This window comes from Petromyzon marinus, chromosome 30, assembly GCF_048934315.1.
Source record: "Petromyzon marinus isolate PM22_M1 ecotype Great Lakes invasive population chromosome 30, UKy_Petmar_22M1.pri1.0, whole genome shotgun sequence".
Taxonomy (NCBI): domain Eukaryota; kingdom Metazoa; phylum Chordata; class Hyperoartia; order Petromyzontiformes; family Petromyzontidae; genus Petromyzon; species Petromyzon marinus.
This window is the reverse complement of record NC_133696.1, coordinates 9,869,045-9,887,007: the sequence shown is the minus strand read 5'-3', so window position 1 is coordinate 9,887,007 and position 17,963 is coordinate 9,869,045. Positions and strand designations below refer to the sequence as shown.

Here is a 17,963-nt window from a genome sequence, read left to right as displayed (position 1 = left end):
TTATTGTTTGAGCGATTTTTAGTTGAACTAGATATACAACGTGCAGATCATGTAACTCGTATGAACAGTGAATCCCTTAAGCAACAGTTTTCCAGTCCAGACAACCCATTTACAACCACCACTCCGCATCCCGGCACGGCACCAGCACCAAGCAGCAGCCAGTTTACATCTATTAGGGGATCGTCGCCGTGAGGAACGCTAAGAATCAGACTGAAGCGGCCCAAGATACGTGGGTTATCGCGTCAATCGTCACGGAGACGAGAGAATCCGCACGAGCGGACAGACGTAGTCCCCCGTCGGGCGCTCCTCACAGCATCTACTACCAGGGCCTAGGCTCGCCATCGCCTCTGCCAAGCCCCCCTGGGGCATCCACGGGGGTGGCAGGAGGTCGCCGGTGAGCCAGGCAATTACGAGGATCATGTGACGCAGAGGTCGAGCGCCCAGGGGGGTGGTTTGGAGGTGTAGGAGGTGGGTGGAGCAGCGGAAAGAGCCTGCTCCCCCTCCACGGCGCCGAGGGCTTTGCTCTCCTCTTCATCGGCTGCGTCGGTAGCGTCTGTGTACGGCGTCTCCAGAACCCGCAGCACGCTCCGCACCTGGAGCGCGCAGACACCACACATGGGGGACAGTGTGTTGAGATAGCAGCGATTCCTCGTTTAACATGGTTGATGCATAACGGAAAAGTTATTACGTTCAGTGAGGAATTGCTGTTTTGAATCGCGTTTGCACGATACAATTTAGCTCGCGACATCCCATGGCAGGACAAGCAAATGAGATGAGTGAACGCCGTGTAAAGGATCAATCCGTGTACTGCATCACCGCTTTACAGCGCAGGTCGAGAAAGTAGTTTGTCGCTGACGGCTCCGAAGCTGCGTTGTAACAATGTGCGTTCCGCGTTGTGCGAAAACTCGTTGCTTGAACACGCGTTAGGCGAGGACTTGCCGTACTTCGAATTCTTCTTGTGCCGGTGCCAATCGCAGGGCCACGGGCGTTCACGGTGACCACCATTGCGAAACCGGTGTGAGTTTGTGAATGTAAAGGTGGGAAGCGATGGCAATGCAGAGGCGCGATGACGTTTTTATCTCGACCGCGCGTGGCGCGGCAAACTTGAGGATCGCCAGGAAAGACGCCGGGGGGGCCGCCTCTCGCGACTGCTGGCAGAAGGGGGGGGCCTCCGTTAATAGAGCCGACACTCTGGAGTAGTATTTGCTCGACTCTACCACGTTGATCAGACGTGTTGGAAGAGGTGGACAGGACCCACATTCTACCCCACCAGACGCGAGCTGCCGATTGGCCAACTGTGGCCACCACAACGCTGGGGCACACGGGTGGGGTTTGGAATTTGACAAACTTGTTCCATCTGCCACGCCAAGGAGGTGGAATTGCAACCAGTCGCCTATGGATGGCAAGTCCAGCGTGTGAACTGTGACATTGCAGGAGCAGCAGCAGCCCCCTGAGGCTACATGCAGTTGAATATCCCCACTTCATGCTGGTCTGCCTCCCCCCCCGTATCCAGATGTCGTAAGTAATAAAACAATCGTGTAGAATTTGTACTGCCCCACATGGCTTCCGTTCGCTCTCACAGGGAATGAATCCAGCGCTATAGGAAGGTAGCCACGCAGAGCACCAACAATCCCCCCTGGCTCTGTAGTCTTATATTGGGTTGTTTGGCCAATTATCTTAAGTGGTTTATACGTGAGGACAGCCTGCAATGCTTGGAGAAAACCCTTGCGTGAAGAGTTGGGGGGGGGGGGGGGGTATACGCTCATTTCCCATACAGGTGGAAGTTATCCCACTTGCTGTACTGCCATTGTACCCCCCACAGCAAACTCGACGCCCACGTGTTGAGGTATTTCCACAAATCTGTGTGTGATCCACCAACCCTCGTGGCCCATACACCGCAGCAACTGCAGGCCGTGAGCAGCTCGGCCATCGGTACCCGGTCGGGGCCGATGGCCCCACGCACCTCTGAGAAGTCGCCCTCCTCGGCGGCCGAGATGGCCCGCTGGGCGATGTAGTTGCGCAGGACGACCCTGGGGTTGGTGGAGTCCATAGTGGCGGCAGTCTCCCTCCGCCACGATGCCGCCTCCAGCCCCGACACCTCCCGCTCCTGCAGCAGGCGGCAGCTGCTCCACCGCACGGACACGGGTCACCCACTGGGGGTCGCTTACGGGGGTCGCTTACGGGGGTCGCTTACGGGGGTCGTCCACGGGGGTCGTCCACGGGAGGTATCCCCTGGGGTTGCCCATGGTAGAGGAGGGGGGGGGGGGGTCACAGCCACTCCCGCAGGAGCTGCCACTCTACCACTTCCACACAGCTGCTCCAGCCCATGAGTAACCAGACATCATGACCATGATCCACTTGCGTATCTAGCGGCGAGTGCTGTGGATATGATAACCCAAGATTGCGGGGTGGGGGTGTAGTAGACGAGATCACAGAGGAGGGCCGACTGCCGATTCTGGCGACCGAAGAGAAGAGAAGACCTAAGCACAGCTGGTGGTGGCACAGCGATATCGGGGCAGTAACTGCAGCTGCAGCGGGATCTGGCCCGAGGAGGCAAGACGATGTCGTCCCCATCTCGACCGCGCACGCCTCTAGGACACCCGAGGCTCGGCAGGAAAGGGACCCGGGGGGGGGGGGCACCACCTGTAGGCGTTGAGCCACTGCGTCCAGGCACGAGCGTCCTCCGCCTCCTTTTCCGCCGGCGTCACGAGCCGCCAGCGCTCCGAGGCCTCGACGCAGTGGAGCTCGCGCTCCAGGCCCGAGCGGCCGCCAAACATGCGCAGCACCTGCGGGTTGGCCTGCGCGAGCGCCAGCAGCAGGGACAGCTGTCTGCTCGCACGCACAAAGACAAAGATCGCCCCGCCCATCCCAGTGCATCCTTAACGGACTGTAGCGGTGAGCGCCGTTCGCGAGTAGCACCCTGGAGGCCGGCACGGCGCACGAGGGGGTGGTGTGGGCAGCACTTCATGGCCACTTGTCTCCCAGGTGGCGATGTTCACGCGCCGCCTCAAGTACTCATTTGAGTGCGATTCAACCACGGGGAATCCCAGGACCGGTTCAGATAATCGTCACTGGTGTTGGCTGTGAGCGGGAATTGAACTGGGGCGGCAGGGTTCGTAGCGCCGTGTGCTAACCACTGTGTCACCACTCAACACAACACGGTTGCCCGACACAGACAATAACAGCCACCGGTCGTCATGAAGTGACGGTGATGTCCCCACAGTACTTGTGCCAGGCTGAGTGCACTTTGAGGCCATGTGAAGTGTCAAAGGTTTGCTGGCAGGTCATGGGACAGACCCAAATGTTATGGGTTGACTGCAATGACTGACAGATGCACCACCTGTGATCCCCACTGTGCCAATTTGCTGCATTTTAGCCACCCATCACTCCACTCGTTATGAGCTTTGCTCCTTTGCCGACCCTGACGCCTATACATTTGAAGTTTACATGTTCTCCCTATGGTCACGTGCATGTTTCTCTGGATCCGTCAGTTTTTCCCTCCACATTTATAAACATGCGGTTGGCTGATATACATTTTCACGTGATAATCCACTTCATTGAGCCATCATTTGTGATCGCTAGCTAGCTTCTGAAAAAAAGAGCTAGAGAGCTCTGGGTAAAATAAAAAAAAGTAACAAAAAATAGTACGTTTGAGATGAGATGCAAGTCGCTTATCGCACGTAAAGCACTGCAAGACGCCTAGGTGATTGTGTCGCAATTATAAGAGTTCTCTGACGCCGTGTCAGTCCTCCAGTCACATGGCCACCCGCCTTGCCCTTTGAGCCACGAGTCAGTGGAGACCCTTCGCTCGCACCTGGGGTCGATCCTCGGCTTGTAGGCTCTCTTCATCTCCTCCACGGTGGCACACTGCTGGCACAGCAATGTCGCCAGCTCCTCCACGGAGCCGGGTTCCAGCGTCAGGCGACTCAGCAGGCGGAACGAGTTGGTGAAGTCGGCGCCTGTTGGGCCGCAACAGGCAAAGGTCACACGAGCAGGATCTCGACTTTAGAGTTGTAAACTCGCGTAACTCGGCATGCCGCCGCCGCCACACGGAATTCGCTCTCGACTCAACCCCTCGTCTCGCTCCACGTCTCCCCCCCCCCCCCCCCCCCCATTACATCACCCGCCATCACCCCACCACCACCCCTGCCCATCAAATCGCACGCCGGCCGCGCCAGCCATACCAGTGCTCTGCATGGTCTCGAGCAGCGAGGTCACGAGGCCCGCGTCGTCGGGCTGCTCGAGGAGGCTCAGGCCGAGCTTGCGCCGCATCTTGCGCAGGTAGGCCGCCTCGTAGAGGGCGCCGTACTCGTCCAGCACCGGCCGGCTCCGCTCGGTGGGCAGCGTGGGTGCCAGCGCCTCCGCCAACTTCTCCAGGTTCCAGCGGCACATCTCCGGCTGCTGATCATAGGCGTAGCGGCCGCCTTCGTCCGAGCCGTTAGACACGTAGTGAGGGTCGAACCTGCGTACGAGGGCGAGAGGGAGCGGCGAATTACTCGACTCGGCAGCAGCTGCGGTGACATCGCCCAGTGGTAGGGCGTTCAATGCCGCAGAGGTCACCGGAGGTTCGCGTTTCGAGCCCGGCGGACTGCCCTGGTGATCGCTGCGGTGGGGATTGACCGCGGAAAAAATGCGACCTGGGCACCGTCTGCTTCACGGCGGGAGTTAAGCGGTCCCGTGACGTTCGAAACGACGAGGCCGTTGTCGGCCGGCGTCACGTTACACGTTTGCCAAATCGTACAATTTTACCTGCCAATTATTCAATTGGGATCACACGCAAAGCAATCGCCGCCCCCTCCTCGCAGACTAACGCCCAATAGCAAGCCAGTGCTAAGTAACATTTTGCCCGCAGGGACGGCTGCCACTCGGGGTGCCCTTTCAAATGCGTAGAGATGAGTTTGTGAGTCACCGATCGCGTGTGAAGCGAAACGCCCAGCGTGAAGGAGGGTGGCTCCATCAACACAAATCACCATGATTGTGCCCGATGTAAATAATAATGACCATTGCTATTTTCATGACTCTGCTTGTTGACCCAAGAATGTCTCATCGAGTCTCAATATACTTTTTTCATGAGGATCCTGCCAAGTTTTTGCAGTCGGGGTACACTGCTGGTACATATTTTGCAGGTGATTTATCAGCATTAGGATGTTTGCGTTTTGTTTTCGCGATGGGGGAAACCAGAGAACTCAGAGGAAACCCTTGCAGAACAGGGGGAAACATACAAACTCTACGCAGAAGGGTAGCCAAGTCGGAAATCCAACACAGGCTCTTAATAAAAACAGGTGAGAGCCTGGACATGTGAGAACCTGGACATGTGAGGGCCTGGACAGTTGAGAGCGTGGACTGGTGAAGGCCTAGACAAGTGAGGGCCTGCACAGGTAAGGGCCTTGACGGGTGAGATCCTGGTCAGTTGAGAGCCTGGATGCGCGAGGCCCTGGACAGGTGAGAGCCTGGACAGGTAAGGGCCTTGACGGGTGAGAGTATGGACGGGTGAGATCCTGGTCAGTTGAGGGCTTGGACAGTTGAGAGCCTGGACAGGTAAGGCCCTGAACAGGTGAGATGCCTGAGCTGCTGCTTGAAGGTGAATGATGCTGTTTGGATGCCGCTGCATAGGTGCAGCAGTGGTGAGAAGAGTTCCAGACAAGCGTTGCAGCCACGGAGAAACACCGCTCAGCCAGGACGGTGCTGGTTCTGGGGACGATGGGAAGATTTCGATAGCTCGGTGGCATGGGACAGCAATTACCGGTCCATAAAGCCGAAGGGGCCATAGTCGATGGTGAGGCCCAAGATGCTCATGTTGTCCGTGTTGAGCACTCCGTGGCAGAACCCCACGCACTGCCACTCAGCCACCAGGTGCGCCGTGCGCCGCACCACCTTCGCCAACACAAAGACAAAGATCCCCCCGTATAGCCTTAACAATGTTGGGGCAAGTGCTGTTCATGAGCACAGATGAAGGCCGGCACGGCACACGAGGTGGTGGGTGGCCAGCACCACGCCCAACCACCTTTGTCTCCCCAGCGACGATGTTTTTACACACTGCACCAAGTACTCATTTGAGTCTGAGTGAACCTAGGGGAGGCCCAGGACCGGTTCAGATAATCGTCAGTGGTGTTGGCCATGAGCGGGAATCGGAACTCGGGTCACTGGGTTCGTAGCGCAGTGCGCTAACCGCTACACTATAAATATATACACATGCCCTGTGAGAATCGTCTAATTCAACTAAATAAAGTTAGTACAAGAATAAATACAACAGGAAGTAGTACAAGAATAAATTCCCGACACGTAGCCCAACCCGGAAGCCCACGCCTGGATCCGAGAATCCTCAACCAACCATTAAGATCCATCTCTCATCAACTCTCAGAATCGGCCATTTCCGTATACATAGTAACCTGCGCAAAGCATATACGGGGTGAACTTACGCCCTGGTGAGCTGTCCACCACTCGGTCTCCTCTACCACCACACTGCTTGTTTGACATTTTTATCATGACCCAGGATTGCCTGGGTCTCAAGACTCATTTTCAGGAAGGTCCTGCCAAGTTTCCACATTTAGACAAATACGTTTAGATTGTTTGGCTGCTATAAATGCTCACTGGGATTTGTATTGTTTTTGTTAATTTCTTACCCTTCCTACACTTTGCACTCCTAACGTGTCTTGTATTGTTTGTTGCGGTAACGTTCTGACCTGCCCCTAATGGTCATCTGTAAAAAAAGAGCTTTATAGCTCATCGGATTCCTCCAATATAAATATTCTAATTCTGTCATCCCAAATGAATAATTTCTCAGGTTATTTTTCAGCATTGAAATGTTTTGGCCAATACTGGTTGCATTGGAATCGTTTTATTAGCTATGGGATGAAACCCACGCAGAACAGGGGGAGGTCGTGCACAGAAAAAAGCGCTCCAGTCGGGAATTAAACCCAGGCCAGTCTTTCTGCGAGGTGAGAATGTTACTACTGCACCACCCTGCCGCCCAAGTGATACAACAATAAATGCCGTATATAATGGATACATTTGGATGTGGGAATTGTTCAATTTACCGGTGAGCAAGGTTAAATAATTATTATTGGTAAGTGAAATGCTTGCACACGGGGAAATTTAATGTATATGCATATGTCGGGTGGTGGAGAGTCTTACATTATAATACTGTATGTATATATCCTCTCAACTCTAAAACTCATCACACAAAAGGAACTCCCTACCCCCTAGCAAAGCCAAATCCCTGAGCTTAGCAACCAAAAGCATCACAAGGCCTACAGAAAAGCTCTCTTACATTCACCGGCATCACTGCCGGATGATGCCCAGGAAAACCGTATAAAGAGCACAAGAATGGCAGACATTCTGCTGCTCGTGAAACTGCAGGTCACGCAAGACTGCCCACTGTCTCCCCCTGGAGAAAAGGGTGCCTCTGTTGAACCAGCGCTGACCGATTCACTCCAGTCACTTGCTCACCGGCGCTCAGTCACATTGTTATCGCTCTTCTTTCGCGACTACCATGGTTACCGCTCCCATGAACTTCATGACTCAAGATTCCTCCACCAGATTCAGTTCGTCTCATCCACACTGTTCAACCACCACCATGCTGCAGGTCACTAAAAGTCATTCACCCACCCACTCAATCACCCACCCACTCAACCACTCAATCACTCACCCACTCACCCACCCACTCAATCACCCACTCACCCACCCACTCAATCACCCACCCACCCACTCACCCACTCAATCACTCACCCACTCACCCACCCACTCAATCACCCACCCACTCAATCACCCACCCACTCACCCACTCAATCACCCACCCACCCACTCACCCACTCAATCACTCACCCACTCACCCACCCACTCAATCACCCACCCACTCAATCACCCACCCACTCACCCACTCACCCACCCACTCAATCACCCACCCACTCACCCACTCAATCACTCACCCACTCAATCACTCACCCACTCACCCACTCAATCACCCACCCACTCACCCACTCAATCACTCACCCACTCACTCAATCACCCACCCACTCACCCACTCAATCACCCACCCACTCACCCACTCAATCACTCACCCACTCACTCAATCACCCACCCACTCACCCACTCAATCACTCACCCACTCACCCACTCAATCACCCACCCACTCACCCACTCAATCACTCACCCACTCACCCACTCAATCACTCACCCACTCACCCACCCACTCAATCACCCACCCACTCAATCACCCACCCACTCACCCACTCACCCACCCACTCAATCACCCACCCACTCACCCACTCAATCACTCACCCACTCAATCACTCACCCACTCACCCACTCAATCACCCACCCACTCACCCACTCAATCACTCACCCACTCACTCAATCACCCACCCACTCACCCACTCAATCACTCACCCACTCACCCACTCAATCACCCACCCACTCACCCACTCAATCACTCACCCACTCAATCACTCACCCACTCACTCACTCACCCACTAAATCACTCAGTCACCACGCCTCAGGTCACAACGCTTCTCTCTCTGCTCCGTATGCCTGCACCGCTCCACTATGGAATTCCTTCCCATCGTCTCTATTCCCCAAGCTCTTAAAAAATAATAATCTGACTCGATTCAACAAATGTACGTCCTTTTATCCAATACAACTGACAGTGCACTTGTTCGTTGCTGGCCGCTCGATGTTCCGGGCCGTTGGTTCTGCGTTCAACAAATGTGTTAAGGAAGTCCGCGCGGAAGCAGAGAAGCCGACGCCAACCAGTTTGGCTGCTGCTGGGAGGCAAGGTAGAGCACGCACACGTGTGTGTGTGTGCGTGTGTGCGCGAATGTGACCGGTACGATCAGAGGCCCCGCACTCACCTCTCTAAAGAACGCCGTGTACTTATGGCTCGTGCCGTCACCGTGGCCCTCGAGCAGCTCCGGGTAAAACGTGTCGATGACGTAGTCGAGCATGGTGACCTTGATGTCCTCGCGGCCGGCGCTGGGGCCCGTGCGCCCAGTGTCTTTATCCGTCGATTTGAAGATCTCAAACGAACCAAACCTAAAACGCACGACAGCGTTGTTGCATGGTGTCGAGTTTTACGTCGAATAGAACCACGGTGGTGAGATGTAATCCTTCGCCTGGTATACAAGAGGTTGTGGGTTCGATCCAGACCCAGACGGACACCTGCATATTTTGAGTTTGCATGTTCTCGTTGTGGTCGCGTGGATTTTTCTCCGGGTCCTCTTCCAGTTTTTTACTCCACATTTAGAAACATGCATTAAGACTATTTGGCTGCTATAAATTTCCACACGATAAGCCACTTCGTTGAGCTATCATTTGTGGCCAGGTCACTTCTGAAAAAGAGCTATACAGCTCAGTGGGGGCCTTACCTGGGAAAATAAAAAAAATTGTCTCAAATCTTTTTTTTAATAGAACCGTATCTAACAGGAAGGGGTCCTCTCCCATAAAATATGGGAAGTTCACCAGCATTGCCAAGAGTTTGCTTGTACTGAACCAATGGATCTCAAGCCTGACTGTGCTGATGAGCAACTGCATGTCAAAACTGGTCCAGGGTTTGCTTCCTATGGAACCAACGCTGCTGAAAAAAAACACGCGCTTCCAGAAGGCGATGCGGGCACACACTGTTATTTTGTTACGTGGACAAACGGACATGGGAAGGTATCGGGGGGCGTCTGCCAATAGATTTCGTACAAAGGATTCTGGGCTGTGGTGCACAGGCAAATATCGGTACTACCTCGGTTGACGCAGCAGATGCGTTCCATGACGTCACCGCGTTGCCGCAAACTTCCGTTACCAGAGTTGGATATAACGGAGGAGGCCTAGGGATGCTTTCCAGGACTTCAGAGTAAGGGGGAAACGAGAGGAAAGCATTGCTGCACAGCAGCCTTCACTTTCCTCTTTGGTTCTTTCGGTAAAGTCACGTAGGTAGAAAAATAATAATAGATCACGACTCTTCGATCGCAACACAAGCAATCGTCATCAGGTGGTGCAAACCACAGCAGTAAAAAACTGCTGTGGTTGTCCCACTTGATGACGATTGCTTGTGTTGTGATCGAAACGTCGTGATCAATTATTTTTTTTATACCTACGTGACTTTACCGAAAGAACCAAAGAGTATGGATTCCTCAGTCACGAAAGCTTCAAATCAAGCCTTCACTTTGTCTGCTAGGTTTAAAGTGGTCTTTAAGGTGGACTGCGCTAACCATAACAAACATGCCACTTCACTTTTCATCTCTCCTGCCTCTACCCTCCTTAAGATGTGCATTTTCGCTGAACTTTTTGCCCAGTAAGGCCACTCACACGCATGAAGTAATGGGGGGGGGGGGGGGGGGGGGGGGGATATAAAATAACTTTATCACTGTAAAAAAAAAAATAACACGATAAACTTTTACCAACACGAGGAGCCTGAGCAACGGCGGGAGGGAGCGGAAAGAGTGACCCAAGTTAGGGAGTCTCATGAAGCTCCTCGCTGATCGGCGTTGATAACGTAAACAAACTCCACTTGGTTGCGTTTACAACATGCGTGCATCGCTTTGCATGATTTCTGAATATTTATTCAGCAAAATTTTTTTTTTGTGTTCGTGCCAAAAATAAGGCGGGCCAAGTGGCCCTCCATTGGCGACATCGTTATAAAGGAGCTTCGTTCCCAGAGGCTTCGTTAGCCGAGGCATTGCTGCGGCGGCCGGGGCGGTCTGCCGGATCGTGAGCACCCTGTCGGGCCGTGTCCCTGCGGTGTCTTGCCTGAGGAAGGAGGGCGCGATTCGCAGCACCACGCTGCACTGCTCGGGCCGGGCGTTGCCATCGTAGTGGACGTCCCTGAGCACCGTGGAGTGCGACGTGACGCACGAGCCGGCGCGCGTGGTCGGCACGCCCAAGTGGTGCATGGCCTCGCTGCACAGGAACTCGCGCAGGCTCGAGCGCAGGACCTTGCGGCCGTCCGAGTGCCTGCAGAGTGGGGGACATCGTCGCCACCTCCTCAACGTCACCATGGTTACGTGTGTCTGCAGTGCTGACATCGTCGCCACCTCCTCAACGTCACCATGGTTACGTGTGTCTGCAGTGCTGACATCGTCGCCACCTCCTCAACGTCACCATGGTTACGTTTGTCTGCAGAGTGGGGACATCACCACCTCCTTAACGTCACCATGTTTACGTGTGTCTGCAGAGTGGGGACATCACCACCTCAACGTCACCATGGTTATGTGTGTCTGCAGTGCTGACATCATCACCACCTCAACTCAATTGACTGCAGAATCTAAAATATGATTTCGACTTAATTAAATTTGCAATTATTACTAAAACTGCTCCTAATTCCCAAAAAAACAAGGTCCTGCTCTTTTCTTAAAACTAAAATCAAGTTTCATTCCCTTCACCTATTATGGATATCAGATACAACATCATTGAACGGAGTGCTTCAAATACTTGGGTTTACTGATTAATTTAAAATGTACATTCCAACTTGATATTCTCAAAGAAAATCAAATCAAACATAGGGGGTTTTTTTTCTACAGAAACAAACACTGTTTTCCCATGACCCCTGTAAATTGCTGAAGCTATCTCGCACTTTTTGATGACTGTGACTCTGCTACACATCAGCTACTAATGAAACATTAAGCAGATAAACCCGCTTTATCACTTTGCCCTTCGATTTACCCTGATTGTACCACACAGTATTGTACCATTGTGACCTCCACTTAAAATCCAATCTCACATCACTTGAAGAAAGAAGAACTCTACATTGGGCACTGTTCATCCACAAAATCCTTATTGGCAAATCTTGCGCTATATGGTACATACCGAATTCATTAACCCCATTGTCAAATCCAAGAAACCTAAGACGTCCGTCTAATTTTATTTTAATTAACCCTAGAACAAGAACTTGGATTAGGTAATAAAGCCTTTGCAGTTGCAACATCAACGCTTTAGATCAGGGGTGGGGAACGTCCGGCCCAAGGCCGTATGAGCCCCGCAAAATAATTTGGTGTGGCCCTGCGGGACTCGAAATTCAATAAATCTAGGAGCAAACCTGGAAAAGCATTTGCGAGTAGCAGCAACATCATCAATACCAACTAACATCATCACACGCCTCGCCAAAAAGAAACAGTTCCAGCCATCGCATTAGGGGTGAGTTAATTAAATGTTTGACCAAATATAACAGGCTAATTTTTAAGTTGATAATGTTGTATGGCCCGTGAATAATGTTAGAAATATCCAAATGGCCCTTGTTAGAAAAAAGGTTCCTCACCGCTGCTTTAGAACCTTGCTTCCTCCCCTAGCCTCGTAAATATTCCTTTAAAAATATTCTGACACAGAAGATTAGTGTCAAATACAGCCACGTTTGCAACATGTGATTTGTAACTTTGCACCTGACCAGTGTATCATCGATAGTCACATTTTAATGTGTGTTGTTGTCTTGGTGTGGTCTGGGACTGTTGATTTTTCTTCCTTGCCCCAAGCTTGCATTTGTTGTTGACAAATCGGCAGGAATTAATGTATTTGTGCATACTGTACTCAGATTTATTTAACATTTTTAGGGATTTGCTTACATTGCTTATCTTGCACTCATATCTATCTTGCACAAGTTTATCGGTGTAACTCGCTGAGACGCCTCTACTGGACATCCGTGAAAAATATCTTCATAGCTCATATTCTTGGTTCTTTCGGTAAAGTCACGTAGAAGGGAAACAATAAAATAATAAAAATATAAAACAATAAAATTCTCACGACGTTTCGACTGCAACACAAGCAATCATCATCAGGTGTGTTGCAGTCGAAACGTCGTGAGAATTTTATTGTTTTATATTTTTATTATTTTATTGTTTCCCCTCTACGTGACTTTACCGAAAGAACCAAGAATATGAATCCCTGCAGTCACGAAAGCTTTAAATCAAAACTTCATAGCTCATCGCATTCTTCTGGGATAAATAAAGATTCTGATTCCGAATTTAACAGTAAATTAACCCAGTACAATGTGAATAAGGCCCAGTGAAAAGGTAACCTGTGCTTTAAATTGTAAACATATACTGAGTGTAATGTAGCTTTAGGAGAAGAGAGAGACTGGATTAGCCCGGCAGAATTCATGGTTCCTTGCAGAAACTCCTCGGTGTTGCTTTGTGTTCTCTCACTAGAAGTGGTGGTTACCCGATTCCGAGAGTCAGAAACTGACTGGCATGGGCGGGCGTACAAACCGCACGGCGGCATAAGTCACCGCGTGGTTCATTTGCCCGCGATACCTCTGTTAAACAGAAATCAGAATGTGTATTTATGCTGGAGGAATTCTATGAGCTATGAAGCTCTTTTTTCCAAAGATGTTCAGTAGGGGCGGGTAAGATCGTCACAACAGCAAACGGTACAACAACATGGATAGTCGTGCCAGAAAGATAAACTAATCGCTCAAACACAAACAAATACAACACTAAACCATCCCTATCCTACCAGGCACAGCCCACTGAGGTATTCATTTGTTTTTCAGAAGCGACCTGGCCACAAATGATAGCTCAAAAAAAGTGGCTTGTCACGTGGAAATTTAAAGCAGCAAAAGTCAGCGAGGCACTCGTAAAACGGTCGAGGTGCAGCCCACAAAAGTGCTTGCTTCGCCAGAGGAAGCTCGAGAGGAAACTTGGTCGATTCTTTCACGCTGACCACACGTTTGGGAGGAGGTTGGCGTATCCCCACACTTTACCCCAACACACGCGGACCTGACGATCGACTGTGGCCGTACCCATTTCTTTTTGCCGAGCGGGTGAGGATTTAAGCAACTCGATCGAATCCAACTGGCCACCTCTGTATTGCATGTCCAGTGTGAGAACCATTGCACCACTGTGGCAGACTGGTTAAATGTAAAACGTGTTTAGGCATTGAATACTGTACTGTATTAAAAAAAATGACTTGATGATGGGACCCAGATCAACCCTTGCTTAACAGAGGCGATTATGTATCGCGTATTTCTCAATGGGTTCATTTAATCTGCTGGTTAAAGGAAGGACACGGGACCGACGGATTACGTGACCAACATCACAACGCACACGCAGGGGGCAATGCCCTCTATCACTGCCCAGCAAATCCCATCAACGGATAACAATCACCTAAGCCCATCACCGAATACCATCACCAGCTCCCATCACCGAATATCATCACCGAAGCTCATCAAGTGATACCATCACCTCAGCCCATCACCGAATACCATCACCAGCTCCCATCACGGAATATCATCACCGAAGCCCATCACCGAATACCATCACTGAAGCCCATCACCAGCTCCCATCACCGAAGCCCATCACTAAATCCCATCAACTGATACCATCACTGAAGCCCATCACTAAATCCCATCACCAAACCCCATAACCAAATCCCATCACCGAATACTATCACCGAAGCCCATCACCAGCTCCCATCAACAGCTCCCATCACCTGCTCCCATCACCTGCTCCCATCACCAGCTCCCATCACCAGCTCCCATCACCAGCTCCCATCACCTGCTCCCATCACCTGCTCCCATCACCAGCTCCCATCACCAGCTCCCATCACCAGCTCCCATCACCTGCTCCCATCACCTGCTCCCATCACCTGCTCCCATCACCTGCTCCCATCACCAGCTCCCATCACCTGCTCCCATCACCTGCTCCCATCACCAGCTCCCATCACCTGCTCCCATCAGGCAAGAGCAGCACACAACAGTTGCATGAAGAAGCAACAGCCTGGCTTCGTGGCTCGCAATCGGGAAGGGTGTGAGTTCAAATCCTCCTGTGTGTGAGGGTTGTCTCGGCATTGAATGGCGCTCATCTCCCCCTTCATCAACGCTGCTGAGTGAAGACGGTCTCCTTGACACGGAGGTAAGGAACGGTGAGCCGAGGGGTGAACTCGAGTCGTCTTATGCAACTAACCCCACGACTTGCTGGCCATCCCAGATAGACCAGGGGTCGTCTTTGGCTGCTCCCTTGCTGCTCTTCGGCTGCCTCCCCTTGCGGGTAAGCCGTTTTTGAGGGGCTAGGGGGGGAATAAAACCCTGAATTTACTCTCGAATGAAGTACAGATGAAGTGCAGGCGGTCCCCTGGGGTTTATGACACAATGCGTTCCTGGAGAAGAGAAAAAAAACCCCCATCGTAAATCGGAAATTATTTTCCCATAGATGCAATGTTAGCGTCTTCGTGACAACAACATGTAACAGTGAAACTGCAATGTTAAAGAATAACTAAGGGAGGTGGGGACCTAAATAGACGCAGTTGATTCCATCACCTATTTAGTTAATTTAAATCATGATGCGTGTCGTCATCTGCCGTATACTTGCTGCTGTGTTTGTGTGTCCAAGAAGCTCTCTCTGCGTGTGATGCGGCTCCCGGAACCGTTTTGGTCAAAGGTAAAAACAAAACAATGGCTCTTCTTCTTTTAAAGGTTGACCGACCCCTGCCCCTATCCCTAGTGCCCCAACCCGGGGTTCCTGGAGCTTCTGAGACCCCTACCCCAAGTGTCCCCCCTGGAGTCCCTGACGCATCTGGGACCCCCACCCCAAGTGTCCCCCCTGGAGCCTCTGGGACCCCCACCCCAAGTGTCCCCCCTGGAGTCCCTGACGCATCTGGGAACCCAAGTGTCCCCCTGAAGTCCCTGACGCATCTGGGACCCCCACCCCAAGTGTCCCCCCTGGAGCCTCTGGGACCCCCACCCCAAGTGTCCCCCCTGGAGTCCCTGACGCATCTGGGACCCCCACCCCAAGTGTCCCCCCTGGAGCCTCTGGGACCCCCACCCCAAGTGTCCCCCCTGGAGTCCCTGACGCATCTGGGACCCCCACCCCAAGTGCCCCCCCTGGAGCCTCTGGGACCCCCACCCCAAGTGTCCCCCCTAGAGCCTCTGGGACCCCCACCCCAAGTGTCCCCCATGGAGCCTCTGAGACCCCCACCCCAAGTGTCCCCCCTGGAGTCCCTGACGCATCTGGGACCCCAAGTGTCCCTGGAGTTCCTGGAGCCTCTGGGACCCCCACCCCAAGTGCCTCCCCCCCCCCCCCCACCCCTGGAGTCCCTGACGCATCTGGGACCCCCACCCCAAGTGTCCCCCCTGGAGCCTCTGGGACCCCCACCTCAAGTGTCCCCCCTGGAGTCCCTGACGCATCTGGGACCCCCACCCCAAGTGTCCCCCCTGGAGCCTCTGGGACCCCTACTCCAAGTGTCCCCCCTGGAGCCTCTGGGACCCCCACCCCAAGTGTCCCCCCTGGAGTCCCTCGCGACTCCTCAGGTGCCCCCCCTCACCCCCTCCACGGCACCTCGAATACGGCGTTGGTCCGGCGCCCTTGAGCTGCACCTCCCAACGCTGCCCGGGCCCCGGCTGCACCTCGCCGAGGTACATGGCCGCACCGTCCCCCAGCTGCCCGGCGAAGCTGCCGAACTGGTGGCCGCAGTAGCAGTGAGCGGCCGGCTGGGCCCCGGGAGGGACGCGGTTGCCGGACAGGAACTCGGCCGCCTCGGGCCGCGCCGCCTCGGCCTCGGGGTCGCGCAGGCCCAGGAGACGCAGCGCGGGCACGGAGATCGCGACCACGCGAGGCCTCTCCACGGGGCTGGGCCTCACCCGCGAGAACACGGCACCGGGCACCTGCCGAGGCGCCGGGTCGTCGCTGGGGTCCAGCGGGAGTCGGCGCAGCGCCGAGTTGTCGAAGCGCAGCGTCTCCAGGGTGGCCCCGGGGCCCGCGGCGGACACGGCGGGGCCGGAGGCGCACGCCCGGGTCGCCATGGCCCAGGCTGCCTGCTGCTGGAGCTCTCCTCGTCTCAACTGTGCGAGTCGCCTGCGCGGGTCTGCGAAGAGGCGGCGAAACGCGCTCATCCACGCAGCAGAGACGACGAAGAGGAGGAGACGAGAGAAGCGCGATGGGGAGAGGGAGGTGTGAGGAGGAGGAGGTGGAGGTGCTGGAGGGGGGAGCTGATGAACTCCCCAGCTGAACGCAGCGGCGGCGGCGTCACACGGGGCCGTGACCCCGGGCTGCGTGGTCCTCGGGAACCATGGCGCTCGAGTCACTCATTAATGTCGTTACTTTATTATTTTTGCACTTATTTACCCAGGAAAGACTCACGGAGTCTCTCAACTCTTTATTTTTCAGGAGAGTTGTTTGCAGAGGTTTATTTTTACAGTAGGGGGCGATGTTGCTGCTGCTGATGATGTGTGCGCTTCCAGTTGAGTAATTTGAAAGTAAGTGACTGTATCTGCTTTTGGGATGTTTGGCCAAAACCAGTTACATTTTCGCGTGTGTTTAGCTCTGTTCTACATGAGATTCCTCCGGGTTCTACTGTTTCTTCCCAGAGGGAGAACATATAAACTGCACATGGAGGCGCCAGTCAGAAATATCGAACCCAAGAGCGCCTTTGCAATGAGGTACACTTTCACTGCCACAATGACCCTTGTAATCCGTAGTTCTCGAGGTCAGACCGTGCGATGCACTTGTGGCGACCACCTGCCACGAGATCAGACGAGGTATTTCACTTGGTCACCTCAGGTCAGTACCATCTGGGGTAGCCTAACTCTCGTAAGTGGTTCTGATTCTCTATATGGCCAAAAAGTGAATGAAGTGATTACAAAAATTGGGATATCACAATCAGCAGACATTGTCTCCACATAAAAAAGACCGTAAAAACACGGTACGCATCTCATCAGTTACAGCCTTTGGGGAGTGAATTTTCCATGAGGATTAGTTGAATACAACCAAACTCTGGGTCAGTTTCAACATTCTCTTCAGGAGTCAGACCAAGTGAATTATTTGATAACCCACTCATATCTCTTGGTTATCACACAATTCAATGTTGTTGACCACAGAGAAATCGAAGCAGCTAAAGTTATGCTTGGTACTGACGAGTGACAAACGCAGTCTGGTCGCATGAGGACAGACACGGGACTGGTTGCCACATGAAATTCCATTAGCAATTAAAAATCAGCCTTGATCAATCCACTGCTGGATGAAGGCTTACCCAAGCTGCCACCGCAATCATTTCTC

General features: G+C 52.9%; 1 protein-coding gene across 1 annotated transcript; it reads right to left on the bottom strand.

Moving 5' to 3' along the window:
* On the bottom strand, positions 1 to 17,837 carry SELENOO (selenoprotein O). Its single transcript, XM_032963536.2, has 9 exons — positions 16,248 to 17,837; positions 10,735 to 10,938; positions 8,850 to 9,030; positions 5,744 to 5,874; positions 4,185 to 4,462; positions 3,815 to 3,959; positions 2,644 to 2,829; positions 1,964 to 2,123; positions 1 to 593 (listed from the first exon to the last, which is right to left on the bottom strand). Exons 1-9 carry the CDS (start codon positions 16,799 to 16,801, stop codon positions 408 to 410), a joined length of 2,025 nt encoding a protein of 674 aa, XP_032819427.2. The 5' UTR covers positions 16,802 to 17,837; the 3' UTR covers positions 1 to 407.
* Between the last annotated feature and the right edge of the window lie 126 nt (positions 17,838 to 17,963).